Genomic DNA, 14,538 nt, shown 5'->3' with positions numbered 1-14,538 from the left:
CACCAGAGCCTGCTTACTGCACACACACACACACACACACACACACACACATTATGTCACCGCTGGGGAACAGCTAGAAGACTTTTACAAAAGCTCAGTGTTAGAAAGTGAAAAGTGTAGTGTTATTGTGTATACTGTGTTGCTGTGCATGTGTGTGTCGGTATATGTGTGTGTGTGTGTGTGTGTGTGTGTGTGTGTATACCTACCTGACAGAGTTCTTGACCATGGCCTGGCCGGTGTGCACCCTGACGAACACACGGATGTAGAAGTCCACGCTGACGCAGAGCAGCGGCTGGACTGTAGCGCTGGTACACCCCCGCCCTCTGGTCCACGCTGTGGAGGATGATGCGCAGCGCCTGGGGGGCGGGGAGGAAATGACATCCAATCACATCGCAAGGACACCGACAGTAGTGTGCGTGTGTGTGTGACGCTCACCATCTCGTGGCAGTACTTGGCCTTGATGGACACCGAGCCGTACTTGCTGTAGCAGGTTTCTCCGCTGTTCCCGGCCATCACTGCCATGTCAGTGCAGGTCACACACAACAAGCCTCCGTCGCTGACCGCCTGCACGGCCGCGTCCAGGAAGGGGGCGGGGCTACCGTAGGGGTCCAGGTCGATGACATCGTAGCGATCCTTCCTCCCTCGCATCTCGTACATCAGTATACTGAGGGAGGGAGGGTGGGGGGGGGGTGGGAGGGGAGGGAGGAGGGAGGGAGGGAGGGAGGGAGGGAGGAGGATGAAAAGACGCATTGACTTCAATAGAGAGAAGGAAGTTTGGCTGAAAAAGTAGAGGGAACAGGGCATGACAAATGCAGAAAGAGATATATTGATATATAGAGAGAGGAGATATAGAGACAGCGAGAGATACAGCCGGTTAGAGAGAGGAGAAATATACAGCCAGAAAGAGAGAGATAAAGCCAGAAAGAAAAAAGAGAGAGAGAGAGAAGAGAGAAAGAGAGAGAGGCAGACCTGGCGTCTCTCTGGCTGGCCTGCAGCAGGTGCGTGACAGAGTTGTGCTGGGCGTTCCTGGCGATGAGGGCGGCAGCCTTGGCTGAGAAGTCGTTGGCCGTGACGCTGCGTAGTCCTGGGACCTCCAGGGCGAAACGCACCGAGCGCAGCCCTGACGCAGCCAGCCCCTCCAGCACACGCAGACCGCCCTGGGGGGAGGAGGGGGAGGGGTTAGAAGCACACACACCTCACACACACACACAGGCTCTCCACACACACACACACACACACACACAGGCTCTCCACACACACACACACACACAAACACACACACACACACAAACACACACACAGGCTCTCCACACACACACACAAACCATTCTTGGGTGGGGGGTTACACACGTCCGTCCGTCCTCATCCAGGTCCTCACCTCACACCTCATCCAGGTCCTCACCTCACACCTCATCCAGGTCCTCACCTCACACCTCATCCCCGGTACGACCGTTTCGAGCGGCTCCTCCTCCGTCCTCCTGTCCTCCGCCTCTCCCTCCGTCCCTCTCTCCTCCTCCAGGCACACCACCACGCGTACCTTCTCCCCGGGAACCACCACCTTCACCCTCCTCTTCAGCAGCTGCTCCCTGGAGAACTCTGTGACCACGGCACATCTGGGGGGAGGGGAGGAGAAGAGAGGGAGAGGGGGAGAGAGAGAGAGAGGAGAGGGAGAGGGGGAGAGAGAGAGAGAGAGAAGAGGGAGGGTTGGAGGGGGGAGAGAGAGGGTGGAGAGGGAGAGGGGGGTGGGAGGGAGGGAAGGAGACAGGGAGATAGGAGGGTGGAAGGAGAGAGTTGCTCACTCTTGTCAAAATGTCATTATTTAGATCCAACAGAAGGCAGGTCAGTTAAACTCACGTCAGATCTCTGTTGAACTCCTGCACTGGATTGTAGAACACTTCATTGGCACTGGGAAACAAGATGGCAGCCTTGCCCTCCCTGACGACCGTCTCCCCTGGCAACAGCCCTGTTTGCACCGCCGTCTTTGTCTCCGTGTCATTTGTAGTGCCAGTACATTCTGGAGTTGTGCTCTCCGTTGGGGAACTTGAGATAGGGGACCGGGGTTTGGCGTCTGCCCCGGCCAGAGTGGTCGTGACCAGGGGGTCCTGAGTTGCTCGCAGGGGCTCCATGGTTCTCAGTCCACGGTAGGCTTCAGCGCCTACGGCTCTGAGACGTTTGTGATGAGTGGGACGGATGCGGGTTAGTGGCCGGAGAGATGAGGCGAGAGAAAGAAACCGAGCACTGCGCACGATCATTAACGCCTCTCCGTCCTAAGGAAAGAGATGATGACCGATATGGTACCACACCTTGATGACCCTACGCAATCATGTTCTAACGTTTACAAAACGACTAACTTCATTGCATTACAGAGACCAAAGCAAATACACACTCGCTAGCTAACAACTCTTTTTCTCAGACAGTGTAACCAGCTGACTTACTGTCATTAGCTAGGTAGCAAGCTAACTAAAGACAAGTCATGATTCAAAATGAATGCGACCGTGTTCTTGAACAGCATGTCGTAAGCACTCGAAATAAGCAGCAGTGTCCTTTGCTAAATGACTGATTATTGTCAGCGCTCGTTACAATAATTATTGAACGCCTTTCAGTAACTTGTTAGCCCCGGTTTACTAGCTAACGTTATGCTAGCTGCCCAAGTGACACCTGTTAAACAACAAAGCTAGCTAGCTTGTTATCGGGTAGTTTTGTTATTAAACATTAACACAGGCACCTTGTTCCTTGTACCTTTTGTCAACTAAACCTGAGACTTCAAAAGTATATTTGTCACAAGACTTCACAACTCACAAGTTGCTCTGCTCCGAGTTGGCTTGCTTTACCACATGGACACCGACGTGCTTGTAGAACCACAACTACGGAGGCCGACTGAGTTCAGACAGAACGAACGGTGGCCTTGGCCAACTGCGCAGAACGCCCCCGGGTGACTGGTAATGCTATGTAATATAATGTAACTGGTGTAACGTAAGGACACGTACTGCACAGAGCAGGTCATTCATGTCCATGCCCCAGTTTCCAAGCCTAGAACGTGACAGGAGATTGAGCAAAATGGGTTATGTCAAATATTCTTAATTCGATACGGCCAAAAAAGAGTGTTATGAGCTTTAGAATCAGGACATCAACATAAAAGGCCCTTCGACAAATATAATTATACATTTTAATTTAAGCATTTATATTTTATAGGTGATTCAGGGCCGATTTAATTAAAGTAATATCATATGACTGTGTAAGAAATTATGGCTGTTTGAATTCGTCACATTTATCCCCAAAAACTTCATCAAACTTCGATCGTTTACGTTTCGACTGCAGCTTTGAACCAGCAGGAAATAGTTCGTCACCTTTATACCTTTATCATGATAATTGTATAATGTGTCAGGTTATTCGGTGTCGGTACTGCAGCTGAGACGGTCGCTTCAACGGCATTTTATAACGGCTTGTCATGGGCCGATTTACCCGAATGTCAACATCTGGAGGGGGGCGCTATGACAAAAATAAGGGACAGATATGGTAAAGATATTTGGAGAAATGATTGATAGGGCAGGAGAGAGAGAGAACGAGAGATAGAACGAGAGAGAGAGAGAGGCACACACATTTTCTCTCCAGCACTTGAGTTTAGTCAGAACCTATTTGGTATTCTGTGCGCGAGCTTCCTAGACCCCCGAGGCTCACCTGCCGAGGTCTAGACGCTCGAACTCACTTTCTTTTTAACACCGGGACACGTTACCGTTCCGTTCAAACCGGGAAGGAAACTACCAAGGAGGCTGCCAACAGGCTCCACTTACTGTCCCCGGTCAACTGGACACGAGGGAGTCCCTGCACTGCACGGAGACAGCGATAACACCGGGTACGTGAATTGAGTATGTGGGTGTCGTGATGTGAATTGGCACGGGCAGACAGACAGAGCGGGGCGGGTTGGATGGAGACGATTTGTCTGCGCGATCGGTAGCTCTGTGATCCCACCCTCCTTGGGGAGGAAAGGAACGCTCTATAGCCTCGATAGCTCTGCGCTCGGCGTCTCGCCTGTGCTACTGTACTGCTGTTCACAATGAATGGCTGCCTGTAGCGAAGGAGAGGGAGAAAACGCGTCTGTGGTCCTCCATTGAAACACTTTCCAAACGAAAACAGCGAGGGGGTGAGTTTTACCCGGGTTCACGCAGGTTTATCGGGGTCACGGAGGACAAGGGAATTCGGCGGTTGAAGGCTTGCCGGCGTTCTGTGATTTCCAGTAAAGGAGGAATTCGGATCGGTTCGGAGTGATTTTAAGGGGGGGGGTTAGCTATTGTTTTTGGGAAGGTGTGCGATGGGGGATGGGCTCATAGGGACGGCACCAACAAAACTTTAACCACTTCGCCGACATCACACATCTAGCGCTGCGGGCTGTCTCTTTCTCGGTGAGTTTCGATGCATTCTCTTCTCCACTCTTCTCAACTTTTTCACAGCCTCGGGTCTGTACATTTCAGATGGCAAATACAAGTGTTTCTCCAGTAGAAAATAAATAAATAAAATTAGGTCATTTTAAATCGGAATGATTAATTAAATTTGGGTGACGAACATCTCGAGTTGCTGTTAAGTGGTTTTAAATTGTTGTCTAGTCTTAGACTTGTAGTCTAGCGACTTGAAGCCCCCCCCCCCCTCTCATACTCTGGTTCAGTCTGGCTCGCCCCCAGTTGCCGTATTTGTCCCGGGATGACCTGTTGATGTCCGGGAAAGATGGAGCGGGGATCACCCTCTGAAATTCTTCCTGCAACATCCCAAAATGAGTCGAAAACACTAACGATTGATTAATCACGCTGAGAATTCATTGATGCATTGTTTCGGGAGTCTAATTAAATAATTAAATCGCCTTTAGAGCTCTCTAGATCACGCTATGGGCGAACCCAATTTTTGTAACAGTGTGCATCCCGTCTCCGTAGCAAGCTAGGCCCGACGAGGTAACTCAAGCTACAGTCATCACACTGCACTGGCACAGAGGGGACGAGAACGCGGTGGACGTAAACTCTTTAATATTTCATTTGTTCGACTATTTTTATGACAGAATTCGTGCCCGTGGCTTTGTTGATAAAGAGGAGGCGCCGCATCGACATTGCCAAAGACCCGTGATAAACGTTTTTTTTAAGAGATACTTTTACGTTTTCCGTGGCCCCCCTCCCGGCCCGTGCCATTCGAGCACTCCAAAATCCTACCGGGCAACGACGGTGGCATAGACTGGGCACCGATATCTCTTGCTGCCCACTCCGGTTCGCCGCTCTGTCGCTGGCGCGGTTCTCCACCCAGGTGGGACCGGCGAGACATTGCTGTGATACACTTTCATGTCAGATTGTTTGATTAATGTTTAATTTCCTAATGCATTCCGTTTGAAGTTTTAATTTTAATCGGGCTCACGGGAGGCTAGATAGGTAGCCACATGCCGGCAATCAAGAAGATTCACTGCGATTGTTTTTTGTATTTTTATTTATTTATAGGTTATATAATGCAATGTTTATTTGATAAAAGTGCTATTGGCTTTTGATTAATTAGGCCTACGTCAACATGAGAAATCTAAACGTTTTAACACAAACATTATTTTACCAAGGCTAAATCTTTAGCTTAGCTTGCTGCTACTTGCTAACTGGCTGCCTCCAGCCTCCTAAAACAAGGAAATTGAATTTAATTTGCTGCTTAGGGTACATTATATTGACGTGTGGATAGTCCAATGAGAATTTTCTCACTTTACAGAATGAGATTAGAGTAATAAAAATAAACAATTCTTTGCATGTCTTCATTTGATCACACAAGCTTCCATAACCTTAAAGTCAACTTGAACTGTTATGGAATCCGTAATTCTAGCCTAGAAGTATATCAATCTGTCAGCGTCATTCCGTCTGTCCCAGACAAACTGCTGTGTTGACATCATAATGTGCTTATAATGAGACGCGCTCAGGGGCTCAGTGTTAAAGGTCAATAGCCTGAAATCAGCCGGCTTTGTGGCAAGGAAAGTTGTTCTGACCTACATGACCTTATGTGTGTCGCAGAGGAAATACTAACTAATTGGAAGCGCTTTGAAGGTGTCAGATTCGACTGTGAACTTTAAATAAATAAACCAATTTCCTTATAATTTAAACAGAGCATATTGCATATTATTAAAAATTATTATCAGTTAGCTTGTGCTTTCTTGCAAAGCATAGGGTAGACAACAAACTTATTGGACTATTCTATGTATCATTTATTTGTATTTTATAGATTTATTTTGTGGCTGCTTGACAACAGTACATACTAGATATTGCATGATTTAATTAAGTAAATGTAGGTCTTAATATTTGGGATTATTGAGTGATTAATGGCCTAATGTAAATGTGTCTGTCTGCCTGTGTACAAGCTTTAGTGGTAAGATAACGTGGATATCAAAAACGCGCTACAGACCTAATAAAATGATATGAATTTGTATTTCCATGCTTCTCTGTGTCCTTGAGATCGTCAATGCTGGTATTCATCAGTGATCACGTTTGTGTTGAGGTTAACCGCTTGACCTGGTTCTTAGGTCACACAACTTTCCCACCCCTCTATTCCCCTCTCTCCCTGTAATAACCATTAGGGTGTATCCGATTAGAGAGTCAAATATAGATTTCTCTCGAATCGGTCACGTGTGGTTTACATTCAGTAACAAAAAAATGGCTTATTATTAAAAATAGCTCGTAACAATGGTTTCTCAGGCAACATGCTAATTCTTACAGACATAAAAGCCAGTTGAGCTAATTGAAGCTTTCGGAAAATAAATGTTGTCTTGAGTTTATAATAGTTTGGTTTGAAGGGAGTTTTTGTTGTTTTTTTGTTGTTGTTCAGAGACTTGTGAGGCAGAAAAAGCCCCAAAATATATTAAACCCAGAAAAGTTATGTAACCCTTTTATGTTTTGGTCTCATTCAAAAATATGAAGTAGGTCAAAGTCAACACAGTAGATTTGTTTATGTATTGTCTGCAAGTCAGTACAACCGAGTTGAAATTGAGTTGATTAAAGTAGTTTATTTTGGCCCCACGGTTGTCTGTTTATGAACAATTATATACCTCGGCATATTTCAGATATTACATAATCATAGTTTTAACTGTCTCCCCCTTTCTCTATCTCCAACCCACTCTCTCTGTCCCACCCATTCTCTCTTTCTTCTCTCCAACTCTACCTCCTTTCTGTCCTCCATCCACTCCATCACTCCCTAACCTCTCCCCACAAACCTCTCATCCTCTCCCCTCCTCCCCCTCCTGCTCCCCCCTCCCCTCTCCCCTCCCTCCACCCCCTCCTCCACCCTCTCCACCCCTCTCCCCGCCCTCCCCTCTCCACCCCTCTCCCCGCCCTCCCCTCTCCACCACTCTCCTTCCCCTCCTCCCCTCCATCCATCCCCCCCCCCCCCCCCCTCCCTCCCCCCCCCCCTCCCCTCCCCCCTCCTCCCCAGACCCAGTGGTGCGGGGCAGAGCGTTATGGCTCAGACTCTACAGATGGCGATCCCCAACTTTGGCAACAATGTCCTGGAGTGTCTGAACGAGCAGAGGCTGCAAGGGCTGTACTGTGACGTGTCTGTGGTGGTGAAGGGCCATGCCTTCAAGGTGAGAACACACACACACTGTAGCACACACACACGCACAATAGGAGGCACAATAGTTCCAGGTTTTTTTTCTTTTGTGGCAGAAGAACAGTACGGTTATTGATGTGAAATGTGACTTGGAATAGCTGAATCCCGTCCAGATTCCACCCATTCCTTCAATCGTCTGTTTTATCCATTCTTCTAACCCTCCCACCCCTCAACCTATCCATTCTTCCATTCCTGTGTCCCTCCCTCCATCCCTCCCTCCATCCCATCAACCTATTCATTCTCACATCCCTCTATCCCTCCTACCCTTCAACCCATCCATTTTTCCATTCCTCTACCCCTCCCTTCCCTCCTCCCACCAACCCATCCATTCTTCCATCTCACTATCCTCTCAATCCATTCATCCAACCCCCCCTTCTATCCCTCCCTCCATCTTTCTACCCTCTCCATCCATCCCTCTTATCCTCCCTCCCTCCCCCCCCCCCCCTCGCCACCCCTCCCTCCCCTCCCTCCCTCCCTCCCCCTCCCCTCCCCTCCCTCAGGCCCACCGTGCGGTCCTGGCAGCCAGCAGCTCCTACTTCCGGGACCTGTTCAACGCAGGGGGCAAGAGCCAGGTGGTGGAGCTGCCCCCGGCCGTGCAGCCCCAGAGCTTCCAGCAGATCCTGGCCTTCTGCTACACCGGCCGCCTCAGCATGAACGTGGGGGACCAGTTCCTGCTCATGTACACGGCCGGGTTCCTGCAGATCCAGCAGATCATGGAGAAGGGGACCGAGTTCTTCCTCAAGGTGTCGTACGCCTTCCTTGTTTCCCTCTCCTTCTTACTTCTGAAGTTGGTTTTGCGGGCAACTTTGGACTAAAACGGGTAGTCGTAATGGTTCGTGTTCACTTGAGTACATGTCCGAGCCTCCACTTCTTTACTTCTTTACTTTAACTTGAGTGAAAACGTGTAGTCAGCACTTCCACTTTTACCAGAGACTTTTTAAACACGAGTATCTGTACTTGAGTGAAGGATGTGTGTACTTTTTTCCATCTCTGTTTATCACCACATGCTGACTGTACCTCTCCCCCCCCCCCCCCCCCCCAGGTGTCCTCCCCTAGCTGTGACTCCCAGGGGCTCCACACAGAGGAGACCCCGCCCTCCGAGCCCCAGAGCCCCGTCACTCAGACGGCGGGCGGGGGAGGGGCCGGGGTGGTTGCCACGGCGTCCGGGAGGCCCGCCTCCTGCCTGACGCCCCTCCCCCTGGTGTCGAGGGTGAAGACGGAGCAGAGCTCCAGCACGCCACAGCCCACTCCCACGCAGGTGGGGCTGACTTCTGACCTCACACACACACCGCGGGGGGGGGGGGAAGAAGGGAGTGGGGGCAGAGATGGAAAGAGAGGGGTCTGACTCAGCACTCTGGGTAATACTACAGACGAGGTCATATTTAACCCCAGGAGCTATATGTTTATGTTTAAGTGTTTAAAATGAATTTTCATTAACAAGAAATGTCAATCTCCCCCTCCCCCCCCCCCATCAGCCGGAAGCCTCCTCCTACTCGGTGGTGTGCACCCCGGTTGCTAAGCGCCTGTGGGAGGGTGGTAACCGTGACGGCGGGGGAGGCTCGGGCGGGGGAGGCGGGGGCGGGATGCGGAAGGCCGCACGCTACTCCTCCTCCTCCTCCGCCTCCTCCCAGGACGCGTCGGGGCGGGGCGTGGTCGGCAACATCGCCACGGTGATGGGGAACGGCGGCGGGACGAACGGTAACCACAACAACAACAACAACGGCGCCGCCGCCGGCAACCACGTGGGGACGCCGGAGGGCACAAGCCCGGGGACCCTCAGCATGTACACCAGCGACTCCCCCCTCAGTTACCACGACGACGAGGAGGAGGAGGAGGTGACGGACGACAGCACAGAGGAGCAGTACAGGCAGATCTGCAACATGTACACCATGTACAGCATGCTGAACGTAGGAGCCACAGGTACGGGGTGTGTGTGGAGTAAGTGTATGATGTGTGTGTGTGTAGTGAGTGTATGATATGTGTGCATGGTGTGTGTGTATGATGTGTATGTATGATATGTGTGTGTGTGTGTGTATGTATGATGGGTGTTTATGGTGTGTGTGTATGATGTGTATGGACTCCCATGTTTGGCTTTCCAAACACGACTCTGCCGTTTCCTCACCGTGTCTCTCTCTCGTTCTCTCCCCAGTAGCGGGCGAGCGCGTGGAGGCCCTGCCCGACCACGTCACCTCGGAGACACGGGGGGGGCGTGGGGGCCGGGGGTCGCGCCAGGGCGACCTGGCGTCGCTGCCGGCGGAGCTGATCAGCCAGATCGGTAACCGGTGCCACCCTCGGCTGTACGAGGAGGGCGACCCGGCGGAGAAGCTGGAGCTGGTGACGGGCACGTGCGTGTTCATCTCCCGCGCCCAGCTCATGAACTGCCACGTCAGCGCCGGCACGCGCCACAAGGTGCTGCTGCGGCGCCTGCTGGCCGCCTTCTTCGACAGGTGAGGGTGTGTGTGTGTGTGTGTCAGACAAAGGACTCTGAAACTTTTGTGTCAGGCACTAAATGCCGTGTGTTGTTTGCGCCCCGCAGGAGCACGCTGGCTAACAGCTGTGGAACCGGCATCCGCTCCTCCACCAACGACCCCAGCCGCAAGCCTCTGGACAGCCGTGTCCTCCACGCCGTCAAGTGTGAGTGGCACACACACACACACACAGGATAGATAACACACACACACAGGATAACACACACACACACAGGATAGATAACACACACACACAGGATAACACACACACAGGATAACACACACACACAGACAGACACACAGGGTAACACACGCACACACAGGATAGATAACACACACACACACAGGATAACACACACACACACAGGATAGATAGACACACGCGCGCACACAGGATAACACACACACAGACAGACACACACACACACAGGATAACACACACACACACACAGGATAGATAGACACACGCGCGCACACAGGATAACACACACACACACACAGACACACACACAGGATAACACACAGGCCGGACCCTCATTCTCCCCCCTCTCCCCCCTCTCCCCCCTCTCCCCCACCTCCAGTCTACTGCCAGAACTTCGCCCCCAGCTTCAAGGAGAGCGAGATGAACGCCATCGCGGCCGACATGTGCACCAACGCCCGGCGCGTGGTCCGTAAGAGCTGGATCCCCAAGCTGAAGCTGCTGATGGCCGAGGGCGACGCCTACTCCGCCTTCCTGGCCGACAACGTCAAGATGGAGGCGGACGCCCTGGGGGCGGAGCACGGCTTCGACCCCGCCTCCTTGGAGGCGGCGACGGCGGCCAATGGCGACGCAGGGACCTCGGCCCCGGATGGTCTGCAAGGGGGCGGAGTCGCGGACGGGAGCACTTTGTTCTGAAGCGAGGTGGTGGGGCCTGGAGAAAGGAGGTGGACACGCCCCCCCTCGGGTGTGAGCCCTGGTTCCTGATTGGCCGCTCCGGCAAGTTGTCGTCTGTGAGCTTGGATGACACGTTTCCTTTTCCCGTTTTTCTTCTTCTGTTTTTTTTCTCCAGTTTTTTTATTTTTTATTTTGATGCGTTCTTTTGTCTGCCTTTCTTTATGTGTCTGTCTGTGTTCCTCCTGCTTCCTACATCGTCCCTCCATCCGTCTCTGTCCCCGTCCCGGAGCCCTGCGCTGACAGACAGTCTGGCAGGGAGAGAGATTGAGGGATAGAAAGAGAGGAGGAGGAAGGAAAGAAAGAGTCGTTATTTGATCCTGAAGACGTGATATTGTTTTTACACGTAGTCGTAGATGATCCCACACACACACACACACTGTCCTCTAGGAACATCCTCTGTTCATTGATACCCCCCCCCCCCCCCTCCCCCGCCACATTTTAATATAGCTGAAACACTTTCCCCATGAGGGCTGGGGGGGGCCACCTTTTTAAGTGAGGGTGAGGGGGGTCAGTATGTGGGGATGGGGAGCTGGAGTCAACCTGCTCGGAGTGTGTGTGTGTGTGTGTGTGTCTAGCCTGCTTGTCCACAGTCCCAGGAGGTCCTCGTGTTGACCAGGTACACGGCACGTCACCGTCAAGTATGCTTCAGAGGGTAGGGGGAGGGGAGACTGCTTTATTCTGCATATAGGTACGAGTTTATAACCTCCCCTCCCCCCCCCCACCTCCAACACACTTCTAAACATGAGTGCTTTTCATGTTTCTTTCCTTTGTTTTCCTCTACTCAAATTAGCCATTTCTTCTTAGTTCCCTGCCCCCCCCCCCCCACTCAGCGGGACTCCGAGGTGGAGGGCTCGGTGTGTCGTGACCCCCCCCCCCCCCCCCTCTCCCACATGTTTCAGTCTAAAAGCTTCTGAAGCTGCATCTCCGTTTATTGTCTTGGGTTGGAGGGTGCTTGTGTAGTGACGCGCCATTTGGTTTCTGGTCTTGTCAAGGAGTCTGTGTGCGTGTGTGTGTAGGAAGGGGGGGGGGGGAGTCTATTCATCGCCATGGACACAAGCTCAGCTGAAGTGCCCCGGAGGAGCACTATCTGCACGTATAGTCGCTTGGCATGCAGCAGTGCCTTGATGTAGCTCTCTGTACCACACATGGAAGCTCTCAGTGTGTGTCACATGTTCCGCAGCAGAGAGAGAGAGAGAGAGATACCAGACAGGAGGGTTCTCACACGCTTGGCCGCCCCATTCTTCCATCAGTGTGTGTGTGTGTGTGTGTGTAGTCATACGCACGCACACACTCACACACTCGGTCGCTCCCAGAATAACAGGGCACATGCACATGGACGATGCTCACACTAGTTAGCACTGTTCAACAAAGACCCAATAAGGAGAGCTTAGTCTGTACTCCTGGTCAGGTCTATATATAGACCGAAAGGTGAGTTTTATTTACCTTAACAGAATTTACTTTGAGGGCTGTTTGTATGGGTTTTGGGAAGTAAATCAAGTGCACCCAGTAGCCAAGACACGAGGATTGTTTGTTATGATGACGGGGGCAGCTCTGCTGCTTGTCTGAAGTGGTCTGCCTTGACTGTGTTTGGGTTTGGATGACAGACATCACATACAAACGCCCACACTAAAACACACACACTTAGCACACACGTATCATTGGAAACTCATAAACATACCCACTCGCTCACACGCACATGTGACACACATGAGGGGGCACCTAGCCCTCCCCCCAACCAAAATAACGGGTTAATCTTAGAAAACCCACCCTGTCTAGGCCGGTGCTAACCTGACCTTGGGAAGAAAATCGATTGTTTACTTTTCTTTGTTTTTTTGTTGTTGCTTGTTGTTATTAATATCAAGGTATTTGGCTTTTTTGATATGAAAGGCTATATTGTCAAAGAGAGCACCTGGCCAGAGGGGACTGGCTCATTAGGCCCTGGGGCAGGGGGAGATGTACTCCCCCCCTCTATTTTTGACCCATGTGGTACAATCTTTGGAGAGGCCACCAAGTTTTCTCACTGAAGAGGGAGAGATGAGGCAGAGAGAGGGAGAGAGTGGAAGTGGAAGAGACATTTGCACATTTGTTGTTGTTTATTTTTAATCTTTTTGTATGTGTTTGTTTCAACGCTGCCTTAAAGGAAGGGAGAGAGGAAAGGGTCTGTGCCTGAGAGGGAGAGAGACAGAGAGAGGGAGGGAGAGGGGTGGAGGACATTCTCCCCGAGAGGAGAGGGAGAGGGGGTATGGGACGCCTGGATGCATCAGTGTGAATGCATGCGTGTGTGTGTGTGTGTGTGAGCTGTGTGTGTGAGCAGTGTGTGTGTGTGTGAGAGCAGTGTGTGTGTGTGTGTGTGTGTGTGAGAGCAGTGTGTGTTCCCCTCCCTTGCCATTTACGGACTCATGCGTGTTAATGTCTTGTCCCTTCATGCGAAGAGCTTTGGACGGGAGGCGAGGTGTGTGCGTGTGTCTCTGCTGGGAGAATGTGCGTCTGGTTCTATGGTCTGCATACGTGCCTGTGTCTGGATCTGACTGCCTACTGCGCAGGTCTGTCAGAGAGAGTGGGTGGTTTGGGTGCACTGCAATGTGTGTGTGTGTGTGTGTGTGTGTGAGAGAGAGAGAGAGAGAGAGAGAGTGGGTGGTGTGTGCGGAGGTAGGGGATGAGAGGCTTCTGTTTGTTTTTGTCTGACTCAGTGAGAGAGACATACAGTGCAGACGCAAGCACGAAGACACACACACACACACACACACACAAGCACGGAGGGGTGGGGGAGACACAGTCTTCTGCAGAGCAACACACCCATAGCACACACATCTGCACAGTTCTGAAGCTTCACGGCTGACAGACTCTCACACACACTCTCACACACACACACAGCTGGGGCGGGGGAAGTCGCAGCCTCAAACAGCAACGCCTTCCGCAAACAAACCATCAAACCCTTGCAGTCTAGATGAGATTTAGCTGTCTCACTTCTGCCACAATTGAATTTTCACTTCATGACCTAAATCTGCAAATGGCCGCTCAGACCTAGCCACGAAAAGGGCTGTGTGTGTGTGTGTGTGTGTGCGTATGTACGTACGTACGTACGTGTGTGGTTAACAAAGGATTGGACTGCTGCATGAGTTGGCTTGTGGTCTGTATGATTGAGGTGTAGTGTGTGTGTGTGTGTGTGTGTGTGCATATGACATCGCATTTCAATCTGTGTGAGTGTGACAGTAAGTGCTTTCTGCCTGCTTGCTTATGACTGCACATGATTATGTGTGTGTGTGTGTGTGTGTGCACGTGAGAGAATTTGCCTATGCCCCCCCCAAAGGAGACTGTAAGATGTCTGTGTTTTCTGCACCTTTTAGAAACCGTACCGAACGGTGACGATGATGATGATGATTATAATATTGATTTTCCCCCTGGCTTTGTCAGACCGACCAATCACTATGTCGCAGACACAAGGGACCCATCCAATCGTAACGATTTAAATGTTGACTACACTGTTGTCCCAACAGACATTTGTGGAAAGCGTTTGTAGACTTGATG

The 14,538-nt window shown here is 51.2% G+C and overlaps 2 protein-coding genes across 7 annotated transcripts; one reads left to right on the top strand and one right to left on the bottom strand.

The window, feature by feature from the left end:
* Positions 1-202: 202 nt before the first annotated feature.
* Positions 203-2,944, bottom strand: trmt1 (tRNA methyltransferase 1). Its single transcript, XM_062455742.1, is given in 7 exon segments — positions 203-298; positions 300-356; positions 436-664; positions 970-1,157; positions 1,427-1,613; positions 1,855-2,267; positions 2,800-2,944. Coding segments are annotated over 6 exon segments (1,155 nt in total). The 5' UTR covers positions 2,253-2,267; positions 2,800-2,944.
* Positions 2,945-3,479: 535 nt separating this feature from the next.
* LOC134016358 (nucleus accumbens-associated protein 1-like) lies at positions 3,480-11,876 on the top strand. 6 transcript variants are annotated; one of them, XM_062455736.1, is made up of 8 exons: positions 3,480-3,853; positions 7,432-7,582; positions 8,109-8,351; positions 8,651-8,866; positions 9,084-9,528; positions 9,758-10,055; positions 10,145-10,242; positions 10,658-11,876. In XM_062455736.1, the coding sequence occupies exons 2-8, from the start codon at positions 7,457-7,459 to the stop codon at positions 10,969-10,971; spliced, it is 1,740 nt and encodes a 579-aa protein (XP_062311720.1). In that variant the 5' UTR covers positions 3,480-3,853; positions 7,432-7,456; the 3' UTR covers positions 10,972-11,876. The 6 variants fall into 6 exon arrangements, with proteins under 6 accessions (XP_062311720.1, XP_062311718.1, XP_062311719.1 ...); XM_062455734.1 differs by lacking the exon at positions 3,480-3,853 and adding an exon at positions 3,907-4,141 and having other exon boundaries at positions 10,658-11,874; XM_062455735.1 differs by lacking the exon at positions 3,480-3,853 and adding an exon at positions 4,148-4,400 and having other exon boundaries at positions 10,658-11,875.
* Positions 11,877-14,538: the final 2,662 nt, after the last annotated feature.

Source organism: Osmerus eperlanus, unplaced genomic scaffold (assembly GCF_963692335.1).
Source record: "Osmerus eperlanus unplaced genomic scaffold, fOsmEpe2.1 SCAFFOLD_100, whole genome shotgun sequence".
Taxonomy (NCBI): Eukaryota; Metazoa; Chordata; class Actinopteri; order Osmeriformes; family Osmeridae; genus Osmerus; species Osmerus eperlanus.
The sequence above is the reverse complement of the archived record's forward strand: the minus strand, read 5'-3'. Positions and strand labels throughout refer to the sequence as shown.

Coding starts and splice junctions, on each gene's coding strand:
- LOC134016358 (XM_062455736.1), top strand. CDS start 7,457: ATGGCTCAGACTCTACAGATGGCGATCCCCAACTTTGGCAACAATGTC. Junction 7,583..8,108: donor TGAAGGGCCATGCCTTCAAG/GTGAGAACACAC, acceptor CCCCTCCCTCAG/GCCCACCGTGCGGTCCTGGC. Junction 10,243..10,657: donor TGTCCTCCACGCCGTCAAGT/GTGAGTGGCACA, acceptor CCCCACCTCCAG/TCTACTGCCAGAACTTCGCC.